Source organism: Chiloscyllium punctatum, chromosome 37 (genome assembly GCF_047496795.1).
Source record: "Chiloscyllium punctatum isolate Juve2018m chromosome 37, sChiPun1.3, whole genome shotgun sequence".
Taxonomy (NCBI): domain Eukaryota; kingdom Metazoa; phylum Chordata; class Chondrichthyes; order Orectolobiformes; family Hemiscylliidae; genus Chiloscyllium; species Chiloscyllium punctatum.
In genome coordinates, this window is record NC_092775.1 from 59,543,376 (window position 1) to 59,570,628 (window position 27,253).

General features: G+C 40.7%; 1 protein-coding gene across 1 annotated transcript; it reads right to left on the reverse strand.

Annotated features, from left to right (window-relative positions):
- Positions 1-4,298: 4,298 nt before the first annotated feature.
- pdrg1 (p53 and DNA-damage regulated 1) lies at positions 4,299-26,092 on the reverse strand. Its single transcript, XM_072556908.1, has 5 exons — positions 25,968-26,092; positions 11,489-11,564; positions 7,885-7,959; positions 6,304-6,384; positions 4,299-4,744 (listed from the first exon to the last, which is right to left on the reverse strand). The coding sequence occupies exons 1-5, from the start codon at positions 26,049-26,051 to the stop codon at positions 4,662-4,664; spliced, it is 399 nt and encodes a 132-aa protein (XP_072413009.1). The 5' UTR covers positions 26,052-26,092; the 3' UTR covers positions 4,299-4,661.
- Between the last annotated feature and the right edge of the window lie 1,161 nt (positions 26,093-27,253).

The following is a 27,253-nucleotide window of genomic DNA, read 5'->3' on the forward strand; positions in this document are numbered from 1 at the left end:
CAAGGTCCCAGTTGAGGCCATCCTCATGAGTTCCAAACTTGGCTCTCAGCCTCTGCTCAGCCACTCTGTTGTTGCATATCCTGAAGTCCGCCTTGGAGAATGAACACGCGAAGATCCGAGGATGAAGGTCCCTGACCACTAAAGTGTTCCACTAACTTGTAGATTGTAGACAGACTTGGAATCATAGACTGATACAGCATGGAGACAGACCCTTCGGTCCAACTCATCCATGCTGACCAGATATCCTAAATTAATCTAGTCCCATTTACCAGCATTTGGCCCATATCCCTCTGAACCCTTCCTATTCATCTGTACCCATCTGGATGCCTTTTAAATGTTGTGCTTGTACCAGCTTCCACTGGCAACTCATTCCATACATTGGGGATTAGGAGGTAAATTATTCACTTCAGATTTCCAGAATCTAATTTGTTCTTGGAGCCATAGCATTTATGTAGCTAGTCCAGATCAGTTTCTGTATTTCTTTCAATTTTAAAACGCTCTAGAAAAATGCATTGAGAAATCATATTATATAAAAGCTGCTCTGTTTTATATAATCATATTATATAAAAGCAATCAGAGGTACTCATTGCGTGACATGTGTGTTGAAAGTGTTATTGCCAGACATCAAACAAAACTTATGTGTCATCCAGGTCTTGCTGCCTAAGGGCACACATTGCATCATTGTCTGAGGAGTTGTGAATGGGACTAAGTGCTAGAAATGTTCAGTCTTTGAATATTTTTGAGGTAAAAGTTATCGGATTTCTGATTACCAAATGCAGTAAGGAGTTATGGGGCTAAGTTTTCAATCAGCCATGATTGTATCAAGTGATGGAGAGGATTTAATGGGCTGAATAGCTCTACTCCTGTTCTTTTGTATGTTGAAGTTAATCAGATTTTAAGACAGAAAATAACAAGCTAATTGTACAGTAAAAACATACAACCACTACAAGAAAAGGACTGATCATTGACTTCAGAAAGAAAGTAGAACATGACCCCATCTACATCAAAGGAGCAAAGGTTGAGAGCGTCAAGTTCCTAGTAGTGATGATAATAGACAAACTGTCCTGGACTTCCCATGTAGGTGCAACAGTCAAGAAGGACAACAACCCTTTTCTTCCTCAGGCGGCTCAGGAAATTTGGCATGTTTATAAGGACCCTCACCAACCTTTACAGATGCACCACAAAAAGCATACAAGCCAGGTGCTTAAAGGCCTGGGCAACTGCTCTGCCCAGGATCATATGAAATTACCCAAGGTTGTGTGCACAGCCCAGACCATCACGGAAGCCAACCTCCCATCCTTGGACTCCATTTAGACATTTTGTTGCTGCTAAAAGGCTGCCAACATCATTAAAGACCCATCCCAACCTCTTCCATCAGGCAGAAGGTACAGAAGCTTGAACACACGAACAGGTTCAAGAGCAGCTTTTTTCTTGCTGTTATTAGACCGATGAATAGATTCTCAAACTTCAAATATTATTGATTGTTAACATTTATCTTGCCTCTTGCATTTCCTGTGCAATGTAACCTGTATGCCTCACTCTGTATCCAAGGCTTTTCCTACCCAATGATCTGTATGTCCTTGCTTACTATGATCTGTCTATATTGCTGAGAAACAAAGCTTTTCACTGTACTTAGGTACACGTGACAATAAATCAAATAAACAATAGTACTGGTCTAAATGGGTATGTACAAACAACTCTTCCTCTTTTTTTGAAATGTTGTCCAAACATTGCAAATTATCCAATTACAATAGCATGATGTTAGGTTCTTTTCATGAGGTTTCACACGAGAGACAATTCGCACACACCAACTTCTGCAAACAGTTAAAGTTTATTAAAGCCTGTACAGGCTAGGTGACTCGCTTTGACTCTCCTTGTAGGCATGTGAAGTCAGGTCAAAAGAGGCCCTGAACAAAGAAAACACATCACCTTCATACGGGTCAGTTGGTAATGCTCACAGATACTCTAGCCACCCCCCACCCCCCAACCAACCCATGCCCCCATAATTACGTTATCCCATTTACAATAATAGGATGAGGTCATCCCAGAGATAATAGCTAACGTAGATGCCCTAATCCTGGTAAATCATTATGCAAATAATTTCCTGACTCAGTGATTCCCCCAGATAATGCAGATGTGACATACCTAACTTCGGGGGATGGCTATGAAAGTATTTCTGAATGGAAGGGTCTGAGTGATAGTTTAATTTGAGAATATTAGGGGAGTAGTAGCAAATGACTGTCTAAATGGTGTGGGAGTCATCCACATTCCTGCATGAATGTTGTCCCATCCACTTCCAGGAAGTTCAGCTAGTGCAGTTTAACCCTTTAATATTAATGTCCAGAGAGATAGTCCAACTTAATCTTTTAACATTACAATGAGTGAACCCTCAGAAAATTTTCTCACTACTTCACGTGAGTCTCCCAAAGTCTCTTGCCTTATAAGTTGTCATGCTTCTATGATCTTTCAGTAATTTATTTATGAAACACTCTTATAAAACATTATAAAACTTTATAAAACTCTTATGAAACCTTTGTTAAAAAGCTTCACTTTTATAATGAGCTGTTATAATAACCATTATTAAGCAATGAATAATTCATGAACATTAAATTTCACTCTACTTTCACACACTAATGTAATTTCAGCAGCACCTTAATGAGATAACATAAGAAGTCCATAGCTTTGTAGTCTGTTTTTTTAATATCTACCATTCATATTTCCATACTTGCCAAGACCTAGTCTGACCACAGCCCCTTTCTGGTCTAGATGCAACTGTCATCACTTAGGAATTATAATTTCATTAGCTTTATTTCTAGAGAAACAAAACTTTAAGCAGTTTCCAGCAAAACAAATTTTGAAACAATCTTATTCCTTTATTCAAATGGAATAAAAACATGTGCACACACACACACACAAACCCAAACACTAGGCATCATGCTAAATTTTTAACAGAGTGCGGTCAGGGATCTTTGCTTTTGTTGTATCCAGTACACTCAGTTGTTTTTTTGATATAGTCAATCTCATTGGCTGAAGGCTGGTATCGATGTAGCTTGTGATCTCAAGAGGAGGCTAAAGTAGATTATCGATGTCATTTCTGGCTGAAGATCACGGTGAATGCTTTCGCCTTTTAATTTAAATTAATGGTGGGCCCTACAATCATTGAAAATGGGGGTACTCATGGAGATTCCTTTGTTCCCCCACCATTGATAACTGGATGTGAAAAAACTGCAATGCTTCGATTTGATCTGTTAGGAGTAAGAACCTAGGAGTTAGAATAATGACCTCTTTGCCCTGTCTATAAACATGTCATTTCCACTGTTTGATGCAGCTGCAACAGTACTGCATGTTAAGTTAGCATCTTGCTTTTAAGATATAATTGGTCCCACTTCCACATTCCTCATTGAACGATTAATCGTCTCCTAGCTTGATGGTAAAGTGAGGCATATTGCAGGTGAGATTGTTGTTGAATAGATTCTGATGCTCCCAATGACCTACATTGTCTCCAGGATATGCAGCTTAAAGCTGTTTGATCTATTCCGAACCTATCCCATTTAGGTCAATGGTATCGGATCGGAGGCTGGAACCACTTTTGAAGGAACAAGCTGGGTTCTGAGGATGGATGAGCCTGGGTTACTAAATGCTCTCAATCCTTTTAAAATACAAATGCCTTGAAGCATCATCCACCAACACCATATGGAGTTTGGATTCTCAAATCACTCTCAGATGAGTCCCAGTAAACTATTCAAGTCCTAATTACCCACCAGGTACATTTTGGCAACAAATGCTAGACTTGTCAGTGATGCCCATATTTTGGGAATAAATTTAAAATCTCTGTGCTGTCAGCCAAGATTGATAAGATATCACAATTTAAGGAGTGAAACTGGGAGGTTCCAGTTTTTTTGTCAAAGACTTTACTTCTTCCAGAACAATTAGGAAAACTAAAAGATAATAACAGAAACTGCTGGAAAAGCTCAGCTGGTCTGGCAATATCTGAATTCGGAGAGTCACTTGACCCGAAATGTTAACTCGGATTTCTCTCCTTAGGTACTTCTGAGCTTTTCCAGCAATTTCTACTTTTGTCTCCGATTTACAGCATCCGCAGTTCTTTCCATTTTTATTTCAGAAAACTGAAACACTGCCTTATTTTGCCATTCAGTCAGAATTGTAACTATAAGTGATCAAGTATTAATGTCACACATGGTTTATACAGTTGCAAATTATTATATAAAGCCACAAATACGACTCCACTTTCTGTAGACCAAGTGCATGTAAAAAAAAAGTTATGAAAAGGATCAGCATTTAATTCAGAAATCCAGCAATTTTATTCGTAAAGTACACTGGCCAAGTAGTCAGCTGTGGCAAGTTATTGTAACTGTTCAAGTCCCAGGTAAATTCTGGGAAGAAAGAAGAGGAAGTTGGCCACCAATAGACATGGATAAAATGACACTTCTTGAATAATTCAAGGATTAATGATTTCAGATATCATAATCCCACTGAAAGCGATCTGGTAAATCTTGGAACTTGAGCAATGTTGGAAAAAAAATCCCACATCTTTTATGGCCCAAGTTGCAAATACGCTGTCCATGTTTTCCAAAGTAGCTGTTCCTCCAATATATGGTGTGCTGCCCGGTTCTCACCAATTTACAAGTCATAAGCAACTTTCAGCTCTTCAGTGTCTTCTCAATGGCGCTCAATTCTTCTTGGGTTAAAGGGGAAAGATTGAATCCTTTAAGTTCAGGTTTTCCTGGAATACAAGTAGTAAGATAATCAGAATTGTCAGCAACAATTGACATCAGTATCCCCATCACCACAGACATTACAGAGGTACTTAGACATACCTTTGTAGTGAGTTGAAAAGTGTGGCACTGGCAAAGCACAGCAGGTCAGGCAGCATCCGAGGAGCAGGAAAATTGACATTTCGGGCACAAGCCCTTCATCAGGAATTCCCAAAACATCGATTCTCCTGTTCCTCTGATGCTACCTGACCTGCTGTGCCTTTCCAGTGCCACACTTTTTGACTCTGATCTCCAGCATCTGCAGTCATCATTTTCTCCATACCTTTCTAGGACTCAGATATGCGCTATCTTTACCAAGCAAGACCTCAAGTAAGCTCCCAAGCGAGTTATTTGATGTCAGCCATATTTAAAATATACAACTGTTTTAGCATAGCATCTTTACTAATATAAAGCATTCCAAGATACTTAACAGGAATATTATCGAACAAAATTTGACACCTTGCTATATGAAAGCCAATTGGACAAGTGACCAAAATTCTGGTCAAAGACAAAAGTTTTGAAGAAACATCATGGTCATTAATGGTATGGAAGGAAATTGAGGATATGTAAGAGACCAGAAATGGAGTGGTATAAATAAAATGTGTTAAAGATTTGAAGAAGATGAAGGAAAAAGAGGGGTGAGCCCACACAGGGATTGAAGACAAGGATAAAAATTCATTTTCTCTTCCTCTCAAAAGGCACATTGGCAGACCAGGTTCTGATGTAGGTAAGCAAGAACAGATCTCCAGAGATTATACTGTGAGTTTACCACACTCTTGGAACTGCTGAATAGCCTATGATTAAATAGTGGAAAGAACAGAGACAAGAAAGACTAGTCCCAACTGGAAAGAATTAAGACACAGTTATCCCAAGCTGTACAAATGTAAAGAGAATATATAAAAACCCATTTACCAAGTATTCAACTACAGTTAGTAAATAGAAGAAATTGGTTTAGAGGATTTTAATCGAGGAATAAAAATTCATGACAGTTTAGATACAATAAGCTTTGGACATTCATGCAAATTAAAGTAGGGAAGGATGTAAATTTAAAAGGAGATATTGAGAACTATTACTTTATTTCAGTAATTATTGAAATAATCTGTCTAGCAGAGAGTTTTAGAAACACATCTTGAAGAACAGCTACTTACAACAACATTTAGGGCACCAGAGGGGTCAGCTTCAATTGACTATCCTTATATCAAACAGTTTTATTTAAATTTTAGGCATTGTCTGACCTTACAAATGTGTGAGAAATTATATGGAGATGTAGGTGAACTAAGCAACTTTGAACGAAACAGGCCATTGTGGAAAATCTGTTCCTTGCTGAACACCTTCATGCATAAGTGTTAAAAGAGGAACAACAGGGTTCATTCCCTCTCTGCCGCACAGGACAATATCAATTACAGTGCCCCATCATTCCACAAAATCAATTAGATCAGAAAACAGGGTTGAAATGATCAAAGGCCATAGGCAATTGTAGGTATACATAACACATACACAGAGTTAAAGGAACAGGTTAAAAAGTCACCTTGAGCTTCATTCAAATGATTAACTTTCACTTTCAGCTGCTTATAAAGCTTATGTATCTCTTTATCCAATTGTTCTTGATCTGAAATATCAAAGTAATATTCATGTTAAACCAAGGTAAATACTCATTACTAAATTATCACTTAAACAAGTTGATAAAACTTCACTTATTGAGATCCATTATATAGTTCCCTAGTTCCATGTTATTTTTGCTTAGCTCAACCTGTTACAGCCATAAACTATGTATGCCAACTGATCCACGCAAAGACCTCTTCCCATTCTGTATGTACAGACTTCTCTTGGGTACTTGTGTCAAATCCCTTAAAGGCCTCTATCTGATTGTCTCAACTATTTCACTAATGACCCCAGTACTCTTTCAACAGGCAGAATTAAGGATTAGAATTTTGTTCTTTTAACCAAAAATAGGTTTAAAAACCCCAAAAATAAAAACCAATTATCAAACTAAACTGAAGCTGCTTTCAAGGGTTCTTGATCTCATCTTAGATAGTGGGGCAGAAAATAACGGAGACATAGGAAATAGGAGCCGAAGTAGGCTATTCGGTCCTTTGAGCTTGCTCTGCCTTTCAACATGATCATGATTGATCGTCCAACACAATATCCTTTAGCCCCAAGTGCTATATTCAATTCCTTCTTGAAATTGTATGCTTTTGCTGCAACTGCTTTTTGTGGCAATGAATTTTGCAACCTCACTACTCTTTGGGTGAAGAACTTCCTTCATATCCCAGTCCTACATGGTTTATGTGGATCCTTAGACTATAACCTCTGGTCTCCTCTGCCATCAGGAGCATCCTTCCTGCATCAACCCTGTCTAGTCTGTTAGAATTTTATAGGCTTCTAGAAGATCCTCCCTCATTCTTCACAGCACCAGCAAACACAATCCTAACCAATTCAACCTCTCTTCAAATGTCAATCCGACCATCCCAGGAATTCAGTCTGATGAACCTTTGCCGCACTCCCTTTATAGTGAAAGCATCCTTCCTCGGATAAGGCACCAAAACTGCATGCTGTATTCCAGATGTCGTCTGTTTGTTGCCTGCTGCACGTGCATGCTTACTTTCAGCAATTGGTGCAATAAATTGAAAAAGAGTAAAGTGGGTATCATATTTATCCACATTATACTTTGTCTTGCAATTGCCCACTCTTCCAAATTGTCCAAATCACACCAACGCATCTTTGTATTCTCCTCATAGTTCACCCAGCTTTGTCTCATCTGCAAACTTGGAGATATTACATCATCAAGTCAGTTAGAGAAAATAAAAAAAGTGAATGTTTGAACCACGTTTCTCAAAAACATAGAAAGAAAATAAAGTACTGAATGTCTGTTTCACTAAAGTTGATTGTTTTAGTAGTAATCCAAACACAAAGACTAATTTAACACATTGAATTTTCTGATGTGAAACTAATTTATCCTCCATTAAGGGCTCAGCTCCTCTTTCTCCCAAAGACAAGGATTTTTTAAACAATGCTGTCAGTTGGTTTAATATAATTTGGACTCCATCATTTAGCATAGTTGCCCCACTCAAATACAAACATGTTAAATAACTTGTACACCAACACATACCTTTCTGGATCATGTCTCTAGTTCTAGAATTGGGGAATTTGATAAACATGTTTCCAAAACAAACCATCACATTACCTGAGGAAGAACAAAAGACAGCAGTTAGCAATCTAAGTGGTCTTGAGCTTTGATGACCTAACATGTCTAAGTTTCACATGGTCAGAAAGGAGAGATCACGTCTGGTGTGAGACACAGCCCGAGTGAGTACATAATTTGGGGAATATGGAAGCAATGTGAGAATTTGAAGCAATGTGGAATTCAGTACAAATAGTAAAAGGTGCGTTTTGTTTGCTTTCTTTTGGCTCATAGTTTGTAAGATTTTTATTTTAAAAATCAGGATAAATTGAAGATCAGAATCAGGGACCCATTCAAAAGAATGACAGATGTAAACCATAGATTCCATTGGTTGGAGATAGTTACTAATTTGACTATTATAGGCTACTTTCGGATAGAAGGTAAATACAAGAATCGTTTAAACAGGCTACAAACTAAAAGACCAAGACAAATCTTTTAAAAAATAAATTCAGTTGCATGGAGAATTATGGAAAAGGTTAAAGTGGGGGAGGGTTCAGCAGAGGTTATTAAAATTTCCACAACAAGTAACAGGAGAGAGTGTGGAGAAGGTCAAGAATCTAACTTCAGGCACAGCAGATCAGGAAACAACTATGAGAAGTGGGAACAGTCAACACAGTACTGAGGGTGTTGTACTTAACACATACGCAGTATACAAAACAAATAGCAAGTAATGATATAGAGTCAGAAAGCATAGAATCTGTGTGGGCAGAATTGAGGACTACAAAGGAAAAGAGACAACCATGATGGGAGTTGTGTCCAGGTCTCCTAACAGTAGTGAGGGTGTGGTAAAGAAAGTAAATCAGGAGATATAAAAGCCATTTAAGAAAGGCACTGTTACAATAATATGGAGGACTTCAATAAGAAAGTGGACTGGAAAAGTCAGTCTACAAGAAGGTTTTCTACAGCAGCTTGTGGTATAGCTCACAAGGGAACAGGCAATTCTAGATTAGATTACTTACAGTGTGGAAACAGGCCCTTCGGCCCAACAAGTCCACACCGCCCCGCCGAAGCGTAACCCACCCATACCCCTAACCCTACATCTATATCTACCCCTTACCTAACACTACGGGCAATTTAGCATGGCCAATTCACCTGACCTGCACATCTTTGGACTGTGGGAGGAAACCGGAGCACCCGGAGGAAACCCACGCAGACACGGGGAGAACATGCAAACTCCACACAGTCAGTCGCCTGAGGCGGGAATTGAACCCGGGTCTCTGGCGCTGTGAGGCAGCAGTGCTAACCGTGGTGATGTGTATTGAAGCAGACTTGATTAGGGAGCTTAATGTGCAGGAACACCACAGGGGGCAGTGAGCATAATATGATTATAAAATTCACCCTGCAATTTGAGGGGAAGAAGTTAGAATCAAATGTAACAGTATCGTTACTGAATCAGAGAGTCTTCCAGCACGGAGACAGGCCCTTTGGCCCAAACTGGTCCATGGCAACCAAAATGTCCATCCATGCTAACCCCATTTCCCTGCACTTGGCCCATATCCTTCTAAATCTTTCCTATCCATGTATTCGTCCAAATACCTTTTAAATGCTCTTAATGTACACTCTTCAAACACTTCTGCTGGCAGCTCATTCCATGTGCATACCACCCTCTTGTGTAAAAAAAATTTGCCCCTCAGATTCCCTTTTATTCTTTCCCCTTTAAACTTAAACTGATGTCCTCTAGACCTTGATTCCCCAACCCTGGGAAAAGGGGGAAATTGAGTAAAGGTAGCTACAAAAAGACATGAGGGAGGAGCTGGCCCAGAGTTGATTAGAAGGGGAGCTTGGCAGGGAAAACAGTGGACCAGCAATGGCAAGAGTTACTGGAGATAATTTGGGAGGCACAGCAGAAATTCCTCCCAAGGCAGACAAAACTACAGGGGAGGATGAAGCAACCGTGGCTGACAAGGGAAGTCACAGAAACGTAAGAGCAAAAGAAAAAGCATACAATGTGGTGAAGATTAGTGGGAAGCCAGAGGATTGGGATGGCTTTAAAAAAAAAGAGGATAACTAAGAAAGCAGTAGGGTAGAGAAGATGAAATAGGAAAGTAAACGAGCTAGTAATATAAAAAAAAGCATGAGTTTTTTTAAGATATCTACAAATTGAAAGGGAGACAAGAATGGACATTGGGCCATTGGAAAATGAGAAAACAGAAGTAGTGATGGGGAACAAAGAAATGGTGGAGGAACTGAATGGTACTTTGCATCAGTTTTCACAGTGAAAAGTACCAGTAGCATACCAGAAACTTCAAGAAAGTTTTGGGGCAGAGGTGAGACTAGTGGCAATCATGAAGGAGAAGGTGCTGGGGGAACTAAAATGTCTGAAGGTAGAAGAATAACCCAGACCAGATGGACTACACATCAGGGTTATGAAGGAGAAACTTGAAGAGATTGTAGATGGATTGGTGGTGATTTTTCAGGAATCACTGGAAACAAGGAAGGTCCTGAGAACTGGAAACTGGCTAATGTAACACCCCTGCTTAAGAGGAGAGGAAGGCAGGAGACAGGAAACTACAGATGGTTTCATTGGTTTTAATATTATCAAAATACTAAATTCAAATTTGATTGGATTCTGGCATCTTGGGCATAATTTAAACTGAATGGCTGAATTTGAATTTGTTTTTGTGTTCCATAGCAACATACCTGTACTATTAATTTCGACCAAGTGTTACATTGTTACCTTGTTTAGAATATTGTGCGCTATATCAGGCAGTCCTTGCTAGCTTTTCAACTCTCAAAAGGTACAGTACCACCACACATTCAAAACAATAGTGGGAGATTAAGTGAATGTCAAGGGGTGGTGGTTAGATTATCTGTTATTGGAGATGGTCATTGCATTTGAGCAGGACATCTTTAGTGGAAGTGAAGTAGATAAATTGAGACAGGATAATAGTCAAGGGAGAGTCAAAAAAGCAATGGCAGCAAAATGTTTTAAAGGTCATCTGGTGCAGGTAGGATGATTCTAGGTTACTGAGGGAAGTTTAGGACTGGATATTGTGGAAGCTGTGGCCACAAGCTTCCAAACCTTTACTCTGTTGTCCCTACAAGCTTTTTAAGGTCAAGGAGAAAAGCTGATTTCATGAATTTTAATGCACAAAGAGTTTGGATGGAGTAAATAAAGGGAAACTGCTTCCAGCGGAAGAAGAAAATCTACACGATATTGAAAATTTGATAAATAGTTGTAGAGACAAAATAAAATTACAGGGCTCTGGGGAGTAAAACTAACTGGATAGTTTTTCCAAAGAACCAGCAAAAGAACAATGGGTTGTATGACCTCCTTTTATGTTGGATCATTTTATGGTATTTTGAGATGGAGTACCTCCACCTGGTCAAGAAGATGGCTCACCAACTTTGAGAGATCCAACTAGGAATGCACAATAAATGCTAGTCTTCCCACATTCAGAAATTTAAGAATATAGTTAAATAAGGCTTTTGTCATTAAATGGTGCTTTCCCACTCCCAAATCTGACAGACAAACCTCACTCCTACCATTCTTTCAGTCTTTAGTTTAGTGGATAGTAAAAGGTATTCGTACCAGACTTCTCGGTGTTCTTACATAGGGCTCTTAGTGCTTCACGGTTCTGATTTCTCTTCAAATCAAGGTCAACGATCTGAAAACCACCAGATGAAAATACAGAGGTTCAGGTACAATTCATTTTACCCATGTCCAATGTACCCCTTGATACCAACTTCAGAAAGCAAACTGATTTCTTTAACTTGATTATTTAATTGTCCAATTAAGTGTTTTAATATTGTACAAAGTTTGCTATATATGTGCACAAGAAAATATTTCACTGAACTGTAACCGGAATTGCTTAATGAACAAAAGGTCCACACTCCAAAATGGTCTATCCTCTGTCGTCTTCTTGGTCATACATACAATAAATTTAAGTGTTCATATGTTACAGCAGTCAGTCAATCTCTATCCACAACTATAAACTAGATTTTATCATACATCAATTTGATCTAAATAAATCTATTTCAGATCCAATTTGAGGATGGCTTAATACCTTAGGTGGATAGGAAGGCATGTGGCCTTCTTTAGCCAAGGTACAAGGTTATATTGAAACTGCATAAAACATTACTAATTCAACATCTTTATATTGCTTATGAGTGGTGTCAGCTTTGTTTCTGTTCTGTGTGCCACTTCAAGGTGGCATTCATAGGATACACTGTCTATGTAGGAAGGGATTGGGTAGGGCAGACAAACTCACTTCGAGGGTAACAAGGTTTTAAATCGCATCTGGAGTAATGACCAAAATATGCATTCCTAATGGTGACGATAAGGGTCTGTAAGACCAGCAGAAATCCCAAAACAACAAAGAAATGCTTGAACTGGAGGAGATCATTAAGACTAGATGAATCATGAGCAGGGCAATGGAATACAAGGGTAGCTTTAAAAAAAATGGAAAATAAGGACAGGGAATAAGAAACACTGTTGTGGTTCTGTTCGCCGAGCTGGGAATTTGTCTTGCAAACGTTTCGTCCCCTGTCTAGGTGACATCCTCAGTGCTTGGGAGCCTCCTGTGAAGCGCTTCTGTGCTGTTTCCTCCGGCATTTATAGTGGCCTGTCTCTGCCGCTTCCAGTGGTCAGTTCGAGCTGTCCGCTGTAGTGGCCGGTATATTGGGTCTAGGTCGATGTGTTTGTTGATAGCGCTTCACGGAGGCTCCCAAGCACTGAGGATGTCACCTTGACAGGGGACAAAACGTTTGCAAGACAAATTCCCAGCTCGGCGAACAGAACCACAACAACAAGCACCCGAGCTACAAATCTTCTCCCAAACTTTGAATAAGAAACACTCAACGAGAATGGATCTCACCTGAAAATCAAATGTCTGCAATCAACCTGTGGGTCTGAATCAGCTTTAATATCATTGTTTTTTGGGTGTGGGAAGGGGATAGAACAGCAAAAAAAGGATGATGGTTGGTTTACTTAGGACTTAGAGGACACAGGGGAGACTAGAACAATGGTCAAAGAGAATGAAATCACAGCAAACCCTTGAAATGGGTTAATGCATCAAGGTGGAACAATTTCAGGAGGAGGAAAGGTCACAAATCAGTTCCACAAAGAAGTCAAAAGGGGGCAGCATAAAGGAAAGTGTACATCAAAATGCCAGGTGTACTGGCCGGTCTGCCAGAAAGCTTCCTCCTACCAACAAGGAGCACCAAGCAATCTGAATCCAACTTGACAGATGGATCTCTCAGAGTTCTGCTATCTCTGCAGATTATAAATTCACAAGTTAGAAGAGCAAGATTAGGCGATTCGGCCGATTGAATGACTGAGCAAACTCTATCATAGCTGATATGCTCCTCACCCTATGTTCCTGCCTTCTCCACATAACCTTTGAACACTTTACAATTAAAATCTGTCTAACCCCTTAAAATTTACTTGCTGTCCCAGCATCCATCATACTTGGAGGTAGTGAATTCCACAGAATCACCTTTGGAAGAAGTAGTTTCCCCTCAACTCTGATTTAAATTTGCTACTCCTTATTCTAAGACTACGACCACTCGTCCTAGAATGCCCCACAGATGTCTGCTCTACATTTATTTTATCCATATCCATATGGATAGCACAGTGGCTTAGCGGTTAGCACTGCTGTCTCAGCACCAGGGTCTCGGGTTTGATTCCAGCCTCAGGCGACTGTCTGTGTGGAGTCTGCACATTCTCCCAGTGTCTGCATGGGTTTCCTCCAGGTGCTCCAGTTTTCTTCTACAGTCCAAAGATGTGCAGGTCAGGTGAATTGGCCATGCTAAATTACCCATAGTGTTAGGTGCATTAATCAGAGGGAAACCGGTCTGGGTGGGTTACTCTTTGGGGGATCAGAGTGGACTGGTTAGGCCAAAGGCCCTGTTTCCACACTGTAGGGAATCTAATCTTTTATTATTTTGAATCTCTCAATTTGACCTCCCCTCATTGTTCTAAATTCCAGGAGAGTATAGACCTAAATCATTCAATCTCTCTTCATAAGACAAACCTCATCTCTGGGATCAATCTGGTGAACCTCCTCTGAATCCAAGGTGGAGGATGGGAAAAATTTCTGGCTGTAACAGCGGTTCCTTTTTTGAGGTATTTTAGGTGTTGGAGGTGATTTCTTCAAATTCCAGGAGCAGCAATTACTATTTCATATGCTTTTACATTGTTTTGGAACTTTGGAAAAAAAAAAGTCAAAAAAAGTCAAAACAACAGCAGTTTTAAAAGGGAGAAGAACAGACAAAAGAAGCACATGGTGAGTTCAGTGCAGGAGAGACAGAAAGGAACTGACACCACAGTGAACCTGCACAGTTACTGCCTTTGCTGTTTGAATTCATGTATCGCTGGACATCGGAGTGCGTCTGGGAAAATCAACAGTGAAATTCACAACTGATCTTGGAGGAACTATTTGGGCCAAGGCACAGCACAGAAACAGATAAGTGAATAGTGATAACCTGGAGCAGTGTTTTGTAGAAGAATAAGATGGTGTTATTTTCTGGGTCTGTAAATTGTGAAGGAGCAAAAAAAAAAGGCCTTTAGTAGAGTGATATGCACTTCTTGTCAGATCTGGGAGTTTAAATGAGACTTTACAGGTTACTGTGGATTATATCTGTAATAATGCTGTTGGTTGCAAATGCTATCAGATCAAACAGACAGTTAGAGGCAATGAGGAATTTGCAACATCAACGATATGTGATGAATGGCAGTTGTAGGAAGGGGGAAAAGGAAAAAAAATCACAGATACAGTCATACAGGTGGGTTAACTCCAGAAAAGGTAAGAGAAGTAGGCAGCTAGCGCAGAAACCTTCTGTGGCTATACCCATTTCAAACAAGTATGCTGTTTTGGAAAATGTAGGGGGTGATGGATTCTCAGGGGAACATAGCATGAACAGCCAATTTCTGGTTCTGAGACTGGCTATAACGTAATGAGAGGTATGTTGGGTTCCAAGAGATCAACTGCGTTAGGGGACTCTCTAGTCCGAGGTACAGACGTTTCTGTGGCCAGCAGCGAAAAATCAGAATGGTGTGTTGCTTCCCTGGTGCCAAGATCAAGGATGTCTCAGAGAGGGTGCAGAATATTCTCACGGGGAGAGGGGCCAGCAAGAGGTCATTGTCCACATTGGAACCAACAACAAAGGAAGGGAAAAGGTTGAGATTCTGAAGACAGATTAGAGAGTTAGGCAGAAATTTTAAAAGGAGATCATTGAGAGTAGTAAGATATGGATTACTCCCGGTTTTACGAGCTAGTGAGGGCAGGAATAGGAGGATAGAGCAGATGAATGCATGGCGAAGGAGCTGGTGTACAGGAAAAGGATCCATATTTTTGGATCATTGGAATCTCTTTTGGGGTAGAAGTGACCTGTACAAGAAGGACGGATTGCACCTAAATTGGAAGGGGACTAATATACTGGTAGGGAGATTTGCTAGAGCTGCTCGGGAGGATTTAAACTACTAAGATGGGGGGGGGGGGGGGGGGGGTGGGACCCATGGAGATATAGTGAGGAAAGAGATCAATCTGAGACTGATACAGTTGAGAACAGAAGCGAGTCAGTCAGTCAGGGCAGGCAGGGACAAGGTAGGACTAATAAATTAAACTACATTTATTTCAATGCAAGAGGCCTAACAGGGAAGGCAGATGAACTCAGGGCATGGTTAGGAACATGGGAATGGGATATCATAGCAATTACAGAAACATGGCTCAGGGATGGGCAGGACTGGCTGCTTAATGTTCCAGGATACAAATGCTACAGGAAGGATAGAAAGGGAGGCAAGAGAGGAGGGGGAGTGGCATTTTTGTTAAGGGATAGCATTACAACTGTACTGAGGGAGGATATTCCTGGAAATACATCCAGGAAAGTTATTTGAGTGGAACTGAGAAATAAGAAAGGGATGAGCACCTTATTGGGATTGTATTATAGACCGCGTCATAGGGAAATTGAGAAACAAACTTGTAAGAAGATCTCAGCTATCTGTAAAAATAATAGGGTGGTTAAGGTAAGGGATTTTAACTTTCCAAACATAGACTGGGACTACCATAGTATTAAGGGTTTAGATGGACAGGAATTTGTTAAGTGTGTACAAGAAATTTTCTGAATCAATATGTGGATGTACCTACTGGAGAAGGTGCAAAACTTGACCTACCCTTGGGAAATAAGGCAGGGCAGGTGACTGAGGTGTCAGTGGGGGAGCACTTTGGGGCCAGCTACCATAATTCTATTAGATTTAAAATAATGATGGAAAAGGATAGACCAGATCTAAAAGTTGAAGTTCTAAACTGGAGAAAAGCCAATTTTGACGGTATTAGGCAAAAACTTCCAAAAACTGATCGAGGGCAGATATTCGCAGGTAAAAGGACAGCTGGAAAATGGGAAGCTTTTAGATACGAGATAACGAGAATCCAGAGAAAGCATATTTCTGAACGGAAAGGCTGGTAGGTAAAGGGAATGCTGGATGACTAAAAAAATTGAGCCCTTTCATGAAGAAGGACTCATGCCCGAAACGTCAATTCTCCTGCTCCTTGGATGCTGCCTGACCTGCTGCGCTTTTCCAGCAACACATTTTCAGCTCTGATCTCCAGCATCTGCAGTCCTCATTTTCTCATAGAATATCTTAACCTACTGCGAATCCTCTTACAAGGATGCCTTCCTTCAAGAAGCTGTCTTCCTCCCTCTACAAGGATTTCAGTGAGTCCCTCTCTCACTGCACACCCCAGGTCATCTCCTCTGCCCAGATTCCTGAAGAAGGGCTCATGCCCGAAACGTCGATTCTCCTGCTCCATGGATGCTGCCCGACCTGCTGCGCTTTTCCAGCAACACATTTTCAGCTCTGATCTCCAGCATCTGCATTCCTCACTTTTTTCCTAAAGAAATTGAGGGTTTGGTTAAGAACAAGAAGGAAGTAAATGTCAGGTATCCTTAGAAGAGTATAAGGATTCACTCTTCTAAGTGTGAAGAGTGAAGTGTAGGAGTACACTTAAGAGGGAAATCAGAAGGGCAAAAAGGGGACATGAGATAGCTTTGGCAAATAGAATTAAGGAGAATCCAAAGGGTTTTTTTAAAACCTTAAAGACAAAAGGGTAACTAGGGAGAGAATAGGGCCCCTCAAAGATCAGCAAGGCTGCCTTTGTGAGGACCCACAGAAAAGGGGAAGATACTAAATGAGTATTTTTCATCAGTATTTACTGTGGAAAAGGACGTGGAAGATACAGAATGTAGGGAAATAGATGGTGACATCTTGAAAAATGTCCAGATTAGAGGAGAAAGTGTTGGATGTCTTGAAACGCATAAAGGTGGATAAATCCCCAGAACCTGAACAGGTGTACCCTAGAACTCTGTGGGATGCCAGGGAAGTGATTGCTGGACCTCTTGCGGAGATATTTGTATTATCGATAGTCACAGGTGAGGTGCCGGAAGACTGGAGGTTGGCTAACGTGGTGCCACTGTTTGAGAAAGGTGGTAAGGACAAGTCAGGGAACTATAGACCAATGAGCCTGAGGGACAGGATGTACATGTATTTGGAAAGGCAAGGACTGATTAGGGATAGTCAACATGGCTTTCTGTGTGGGAAATCATATTTCACAAACTTGATTGAGTTTTTTTGAAGAAGTAACAAAGAGGATTGAGGGCAGAGCGGTAGATGTGATTTATATCGACTTCAGTAAGACGTTCAACAAGGTTCCCCATGAGAGACTGATTAGCAAGGAATACAGGGAGAACTGGCCATTTCGATACAGAACTGGCTCAAAAGGTAGAAGACAGAGGGTGGCGGTGGAGGGTTGTTTTTCAGACTGGAGGTCTGTGACCAGTGGAGTGCCACAAGGATCGGTGCTGGGTCCACTACTTTTCGTCATTTACATAAATGATTTGGATGTGAGCATAACAGGTATAATTTGTAAGTTTGCAGATGACTCCAAAATTTTAGGTGTAGTAGACAGCAAAGAAAGTTACCTCAGATTACAACAGGATCTTGATCAGATGGGCCAATGGGTTGAGAAGTGGCAGATGGAGTTTAATTCAGATAAATGAGAGGTGCTGCATTTTGGGAAAGCAAATCTTAGCAGGACTTATACACTTTATGGTAAGGTCCCAGCGTGTGCTGCTGAACAAAGAGATCTTGGAGTACAGGTTCACAGCTCCTTGGAAGTGGAGTCGCAGGTAGATAGGATAGTGAAGAAGGCATTTGGTATGTTTTCCTTTATTGGTCAGTGTATTGAGTACAGGAGTTGGGAGGTCATGTTGCGGGTGTACAGGACATTGGTTAGGCCACTGTTTGAATATTGTGTGCAATTCTGGTCTCTTTCCTATCGGAAAGATGTTGTGAAACTTGAAAGGGTTCAGAAAAGATCTACCAGGATGTTGCCAGGGTTGGAGGATTTGAGCTATAGGGAGAAGCTGAACAGGCTGGGGCTGTTTTCCTTGGAGCGTCAGAGGCTGAGGGCTGACCTTATAGAGGTTTACAAAATTATGAGGGGCATGGATAGGATAAATAGACAAAGTTTTTTTCCCTGGGTGGGGGGAGTCCAGAACTAGCAGGCATAGGTTTAGGGTGAGAGGGGAAAGATGTAAAAGAGATCTAAGGGGCAACTTTTTCACGCAGAGGGTGGTATGTGTATGGAATGAGCTGCCAGAGGAAGGTGGAGGCTGGTACTATTGCAACATTTAAAAGGCATTTGGATAGGTATGTGAATAGGAAGGGTTTGGAGGGATATGGGCCGGGTGCTGGCCGGTTGGACTAGATTGGGTTGGGATATCTGGTCGGCATGGACGGGTTGGACCAAAGGGTCTGTTTCCGTACTCTACACCTCTATGACTCCATGAACTACCTCCAATGCCACTATATCTTTCCTCAAATAAGGGGACCAAAACTGCAGAATACTCCAGGTGTGGTCTCACCAATGCCTTGCAATGTTGCAAAAATCCTTCCTTACCTATATATTTTATTCCTTTAGCTATAAAAACAACATTCTCTTTGTTTTCTTTATTATTTGCTGTACCTGCCTGCTAGTTTTCTGTGACTCGTGAACAAGAACACCCCAATCCCTCCGCACCGGAGCACCCTGAAGTCTCTCCCCATTTAGATAATAGGTCACCTTCACATTTTTCCAACCAAAATGCATGACCTCACACTTACCCACATTAAACTTCATCTACCACATTTTGGCACACTCTCCTAACCTGTATATATCCATGTGTAAGGTTATTTCCTCATTGCAATTTACAAACACGCCTATCTTATGTGTCACTGGCTGTCAGAGCAAACTTGGCTATAAAGCCTTCTATCCCTGTGTCCAAGTTGTTAATGTAGATCGTAAATAGATGGGGCCCAAAGACTGAGGCCTGTGGTATCCCACTAGTTACTTCTTGCCATCCAGAAAAAATAAACATTTATCCTGTCTGTCTTCTGTCCAACCAGTCACTGGTCCAAGCTCATAAATTACCCCCAATCCTATATGATCCAACATTGTGAATTTGTGTGGCACCTTATCAAATGCCTTCCAGAAGACTAGATATACTAAATCTCAGGATACGCTTTATCCACTTTGCTTGTTACATCTTCGAAGAATTCTAGCAAATTAGTCAAACATGATTTGCCCTTCATAAAACCATGCTGACTCTGATGGATAGCGTTTTGACTTTCTCGTGTCCTGATATTCCTATCTTGATAGTTCATTCTAACAATTTCCTAACAGATGTTAAACTAACTGGTCTGTAATTTCCCACTTGTTGCCTCCCTCCCTCTTTGAATAAGGGTGTTGCATTAACATTTTTCCAATCCACTGGAACTTTTCTCGTGTCCAGAGAATTTCGGAATATTGTAACCAATGGATCAACTACCTCTGCTGCCACTTCCTTTAATACCCAAGAATGTAGGTCATTAGGCCCGGGCGACTTGTCTGCTCTCAATTCTAATAGTTTGCCAAGCACCTTTTCTGAAAAGATTTCAATTAAATCAGGAAATGAAAACATACTAAAGTAAAACAGAGACCTGAAGATGCTGGAAAACTGAAAAAAAGAACTGAAATTGCTTGAGAAACTCAGCAAATCTGGCAGCAGCTCTGGAGAGAAAGTAGAGTTATCATTTCAAGTCCAAATGACCCTTCTTCAAAACACCACAAATGCTGCTAGGCCTGCTGAGTTTCTCCAGTAATTTAGGTTTCTGTAATGGAAACACACTCGCAGAAGTCTAAAGCATTACACTAAGTGCTCAATCATCGTTTTCAGCTCTGGTGAGAAGCTGGACAACATAATGTGTAAATAAAGTGTGGCTCAGAGATTTAATGTACAAATAACTACTAACTATATTTGAAATGGAAATTAAGGCTTAGCATGAAGGAATCCATTTATAACCCCTGAAATCAAAATTTTATTGAAGAAACATTTATCAGATTTTTCTCCTAAAATATAACTTGAACTAAATGTATTTGCAATTTCTTTAGATTATCTATAGTCTCCACAGTGTTTACACAATAACAAATATTAATATAATACCTTCACGGTAATAAGATGTCCCAAATCTCACCAGAGGCATTATGAAACAAATGTCACATTGGAAGATATTAGGGAAAATGACCAGATGTTTGAGAGGATTTAAAAGGAGGAAAATAAGGTAGAGAGGCATAGGAGGAAACTGAAAGCACAATAACCAAAGTGGAGCTATTAAAATTTAGAATGCTCAAGAGGTCAGAATGAGAACAATGCAGATATCTCATAGGATTGTATGGCTGGAAAAGATTCAAAAGTTAAGGAGGAGTGAGGCCATGGAAGAATTTATAGACAATTGACAATAGGTGCAGGAGTAGGCCATTCTGCCCTTCGAGCCTGCATTACCATTCAATATGATCATGGCTGATCATCCTTAATCCTGCCTTATCTCCATAACCCTTGATTCCACTATCCTTGAGAGCTCTATCCAACTCTTTCTTAAATGAATTCAGATACTGGGCCTCCACTGCCCTCTGGGGCAGAGCATTCCACACACCCACCACTCTCTGGGTGAAGAAGTTTCTCCTCATCTCTGTCCTAAATGGTCTACCCCGTATTTTTAAGCTGTGTCCTCTGGTTCGGCACTCCCCCATCAGCGGAAACATGTTTCCTGCCTCCAGAGTGTCCAATCCTTTAATAATCTTACATGTCTCAATCAGATCCTCTCTCAGTTTTCTAAACCCCAAAGGGTATACAAGCCCAGTTGCTCCAATCTTTCAGTGTAAGGTACTCCCACCATTCCAGGAATTGACCTTGTGAACCTAAGCTGCACTCCCTCAATAGCCAGGATGTCTTTCCTCAAATTTGGAGACCAGAACTGCACACAGTACTCCAGGTGTGGTCTCACCAGGGCCCTGTACAGCTGCATAAGAACCTCTTTGCTTCTATACTCAATCCCTCTTGTTATGAAGATCAGCATGCTATTAGCCTTCTTCACTACCTGCTGTACCTGAATGCTTACCTTCATTGACTGGTGTACAAGAACACTCTTTGTACTGCCCCTTTACCTAAATGGATTCCATTTAGGTAGTAATCTGCCTTCCTGTTCTTGCCACCAAAGTGGATAACCATACATTTATCCACATTAAACTGCATTTGCCATGCATCTGACCACTCACCTAACCTGTCCAGGTCATCCTGTAATCTCCTAACATCCTCATCACATTTCACCCTGCCACCCAGCTTAGTATCATCAGCAAATTTGCTAATATTATTACTAATACCATTTCTATATCATTAACATCTATTGTAAAAAGCTGCGTTCCCAGTACTTATCCCTGTGGTACCCCACTAGTCACTGCCTACCATTCCGAAATGGAGCTGTTTATCATTACTCTTTGTTTCCTGTCAGCCAACCAACTTTCAATCCACGTTAGTACTTTGCCCCCAATACCATGCACCCTAATTTTGCTCACTAACCTCCTATGTGGGATTTTATCAAAAGCTTTCTGAAAGTCCAGGTACACTACATCTACTGGATCTTCCTCGTCCATCTTCAGAGTTACATCCTCAAAATATTCCAGAAGATTAGTCAAGCATGATTTCCCCTTCGTAAATCCATGCTGACTCTGACCTATCCTGTTACTACTATCCAGATGTGTCGTAATTTCATCCTTTGTAATAGACTCCAGCATCTTTCCCACCACTGAGGTCAGACTAACTGGTTTATAATTTCCTGCTTTCTCTCTCCCACCTTTCTTAAAAAGTGGTATAACATTAGCCACTCTCCAATCTGCAGGAACTGATCCTGAATCTATCGAACTCTGGAAAATAATCACCAACGCATCCACGATTTCTCGAGCCACTTCCTTCAGTACCCTGGGATGTAGACCATCAGGCCCCGGGGACTTATCAACCTTCAGACCCAACAGTCTCTCCAACACCAATTCCTGGCAAATATAAATTCCCTTAAGTTCAGTTCCTTCAGCCACTGTTACCTCAGGGAGATTGTTTGTGTCTTCTCCAGTGAACACTGATCTGAAGTACCAATTCAATTCTTCTGCCATTTCTTTGTTCCCCATAATATATTCCCCTGTTTCTGTCTTCAAGGGCCCAATTTTAAGTCTTAACCATTTTTTTTGCCTTTCACATACCTAAAACAACTTTTACTATCCTCCTTTATATTATTGGCCAGTTTACCTTCATACCTCATTTTTTTTCTGCGTATTTCCTTCTTAGTAATGCTCTGTTGTTCTTTAAAAGCTTCCCAGTCCTCAGTTTTCCCACTTATAATCGAGGATGGATTTTTTTTTGTAAAAAAAATGCTTAACAAAGAAGCAATGCTGGTCAGCAAGCTCAGGGACGATGGGTGAATGGTGACAGTTAGATATCTGCAATGGAATTTTCCGTGACCTCAAGTTTACCAGAATATGGGAGGCTGACCAGGATGAGGATTTCAATAGCAGATGAGCTAAGATAGGAATGAAATTATTGAGATGGAAATAGACAGCCTTAATGATGAAATAGGTGTGTGGTTGAATACTCATAGCATGGCCAAATCAATTACACAGTCCTGTTCATTTGAAGGTAACAGGGACAGCTACGGGTATCACATCAAAGGAGCAGTTTATGTAAAGAACCAAAACCAATGATTTCAGTCTTCGCAGTATTTAATTGGGAAAAAATTTCAAGCAAGCATTCTGATTATTTAGCTGCAGCAGAAGCTTGAAGGAGATTGAAATGGAGGAAAGATTGACAATATATGTACGTGAAAGCTTATGAGGCCAAGTACGTAAATGAATAATAGGAGAAACTTAAGGACAGATCAAGCAGATTTGTCTTGGTGACGACAGATTTGAAAGACTGGACGTCAAGGGAGAACACTGTAAACAATCTTAGCTAACATGGGTAAGGAAGAAGGTGCAACAGTTCAGTTGGAATTGTTCAAGAAGAAGTTAGTCTCATGGACAAGTTGAGCTCGGAGAGGCCATGATGGGAGACAGGAGAAAAACTGGGAAGGAAAGCAAATTCAGGGCTTGAGAATAGGCTGCATATGTTGCAGTTTTTCCCAAAAGAGAAAAAAGTGGCAGGGGCAGGTAATCAAATGATCTCAATCTTAATGTTGAAAAATCCATAAAGTTGTCACAGTCATTGCAGTTGAAAGCTAAGGAAGCAGTTTACAGTAGAGAAAAGTAGCTGGGGGTTATCTATTAGCTCCAAGATTACCCTGGAGTAAGCAGCTTTCAGAAGACAGCAGAATGAGATATCTGGTCCAGCTCAATCTGGTGGTAAATGACTCAACAAGGTTTCTGCCATAGTACTCATGCCTCAGACCATAAGGTGCAGCAACCTGAGTCTGGTCCACCATTTGATCATGGCTGATAAGATTCCTGAAGAAGGGCTGATGCCCAAAACGTCGATTCTCCTGTTCCTTGGATGCTGCCTGACCTGCTGCGCTTTTCCAGCAACACATTTTCAGCTCTGATACGCTTCTCAACCCATTCTCCTGCTTTCTCTCTATAACTCTTGATCCCCTTACCAATCAAGAACTAATCTGTCTTAAATACACTCCATGATTTGGCCATCACAGCTTTTTGCAGCAATGAGTTCCACAGATTAATAAACGTTGGGTGCAGAAATTCCTCCTCATTTCAGTTATAAAGGCTTGTCCCTTCAATCCGAGATTGTGGCCTCAAATTCTAGTCTGTTCTTACTAGTGGAAACATCTTCTCCACATCCACTCTATCCAGACTTCTCAGCATCCTCTAAGTTTCAGTGAGCTCCACCCTTCATCCTTCTAAACTCCATTAAGTTCAGAGCAGTGTCCTCAACCACACCTCATAATAACACGCCCTTCATTCTTGGGATCACTCTCAGAAACTTCCTCCAGACACTTCTGATGTCAGCACATGCTTCCTTAGATAAGCGGCCCAAAACTGTTCACAATATTGCAAATATGGTCCGAGGCCTTATACAGCCTCAACAATGCATCTCTGCTCTTCTGGAAGTAGACAGACTTGCATCTACAATTATGAGCCCCTCATTTAGGGAAGAGTAGAAATTAATCAAGGCTCTTCCTGTTATCCAATGCATTATGCTTTTCTGGTGAGAAATATTTCTCAAAGTCCTGTTAATGGCCCTTTTATGCTGATACCTCCATTAGTGTAATAATCTAGAGACACGGTGCATCTTTGATTTGTCTTAATTATTTCTTTTGTGTATTTTCTATTGTATATTTTTTAAATTTGTAATTAAAATGGCATCAGAGTATGGCAAATTAAACACTTTTCACTATTTCCCTAAATACAAGTAATAATAAATTAGTATATACTATATTAAACGCTAGCATTGCATTAGCCTTCCTAACTGCAAATTGAATCTGCGTGATAACCTTCACAGAATCTTGAACTTGGACTCCTAAATCCCTTTGCACTTCAGATTAGGAAACAGAGATGAGAGCTGTGCCAAGCATGTGGCCAGACAGAGTAATGATTTTAATGGGGCCAAGGGCACAAAAGCTAGAGGTGAAGGGAGTGACTGAAGCATTATGGTGATCAGACACGCAAAGATAGATGTTTGGGGATTTAAGAGTTAATTTAATTGTGAGGATCTCTTTCCCCATGGCAAGATACGCATAGGTTAGTGTTAGGTTCTGTTTTCCATTGATTCTTACACACTTGATGCAACTGCAGTACGCCAATTTCTGTGAACAACCAAAATTTATTAGGCACAGTACAATACAAGCTTTCTGGAAAAACCCTTTAACGCATTTCGCAAGGCTTGCGAAGCCATGTCAAGTGATCTCTCTGAACAAAAGAACAGTCCTTCCTTCATACAAAATCTTTACATCATAGTCAGTAATGCCCACAAGACAACCCCACAGTTACATGCCATTCAAAACACAATGCAGTGACATCATTTCCAGAAACAATATAACATAAATCATCCCTTAATGGTCAAATCTGCTGTGAACCATTTTTCAAATGCAGTGAGTAATCAAAATTCCAACTGAAATTTTCTACTGATTTCTGCATCGGGATGATAATGTAAATTCATTCTGAATAACTTGGAAATGGCCATGTAAATGGCTCTGAATGGCAAGGGATGGCAATGTAAATTCCTTACATTCTACCTGTAAGACAGAGACATCCCAGCCAAGCCTGAACATCCAATTTCCTGCAGGTCAGCAGAGCAAATTGACCCTTTAATATATCATTAGGCTAGATAGAACAGCAAAGGTATTTCGACCCACATTATGACAGCTGGCTTTTGAAGTAATGAATAATAAGTGGTTCGTAGAATTTACAGCACAAGCCACCACTCGGTCTATTACTCCAATAACTCCCAAGGTAGTTGGTACTGAATAGAGCAATGTCACGCTGGTGCAAGTCGAAGCTACTGTCTGGAATTTGAAGACAACAATACTGGGATATTTCTGACCCTGCAGCTGACCCGGTCTATATCTATCCTGGGTAGACTGACATTGAACACAAACACATTTGGAGATGGCCCTGTGCCCAGTACAGATACTTGGTCCAGCAGTAAGCGCAGTATGGACATGGGCATCAAGGGCCTAGGATCCAAATCAGCCTAATCCGAAACGCAATCCAGCAGTGTACCTGCTGTTTATCGGCCAACAAACTCTCCGCCAGCTCTTCCACCTCAGTCAGGTAGTTCATCAACAGCTCCGGCTTCCGCGCCATATTCAGCCTGAACCAACTTCCAACCGTCTCCGCCTGGGCTGTCAATCAACCTCCCTCCTCCTGTTTCATTGGCCTGTTTTGCCCGGATATCCCAGTAGTGATTGGCGAATATGTTGCCAATCAACGGTATCCCCGCCTGCAGTTGTGACGATAACCCAACCGCGCATCATCCTGGGAGTTGTAGTCCTTTCTGGGCAGATGCCCTGACCATTCCTCCCAAATGATCCAGTCCAGCATTTATGTTCTTCAGGAGCCGTCCTATCTGTACTTTTCTCTCTTTCTAACTTATGTGTTTCTCTGGCTTCACCTTCGTCAAGGTTTTAGGCGAAGGTGTGGAAAGTGGAGGAGAATTTCAACTACAATATATGGCGGCACGTTCCTCGTTTTAGCCACTCAAAGGATGAAAGAGTTACTCCTGAAATCTTTGTTTTATTTAAACACGAGAATACTGAAAAAAACTGATTATCTACGGAGATGGAAAGCGTTAACGCTTCAAGTCCGGTACTGGAGGGTTTGAATTATAAGGAGAGGATGCATATGCTGGGATTTTTTTTTCCCGTGGAGTCTAAGAGGCTGAGGGGTGACCTTACAGAGGTTAATAAAATTGTAAGAGTCATAGGTTTGGTGAATAGCTAAGGTCTTTTCTTCAAGTTAGGGGAGTCCAAAACTAGAGGTGTGGAAGGGTTAACGGTGAGATGCAAAAGATTTAAAAAGGACCTGAGGGACAACTTTTCCTCACAAAAAATAGTGCATTTATGGAAACAGCTGCCAGAGAAAGTGGTAGAAGTATGCAGAATTACAAAATTTAAAAATTATTTGAATGGTACATGGATAGGAAAGTTTCTTTCAGAGGAATATGGGCCAAATGCATGCAAATTGGACTATTTCAGTTTAGGAAACCTGGTCAACATAGACGAATTGGGCCAAAGGATCTGTTTCTGTGCTGTATGACTACTCTTATTCGATTATTTACATGCTGCTTGCATAACATCCGAAAAGGTGTTATACTTATCAAGGTTCAGTATGGATTTCAAATAACTTTTCCAACTTTTCAAACTATACCTCTTGAAATAAAACCTGATGTTTGAATTTCTTATTTTATTGCCTTGCTGACCCATGGCACAACTTTAGCAATTTGTGTATTTGTACCTTGAGTAACCTACCCAGACTAGCGCCTTCAAAGTCATAACTGATCTCCCAAT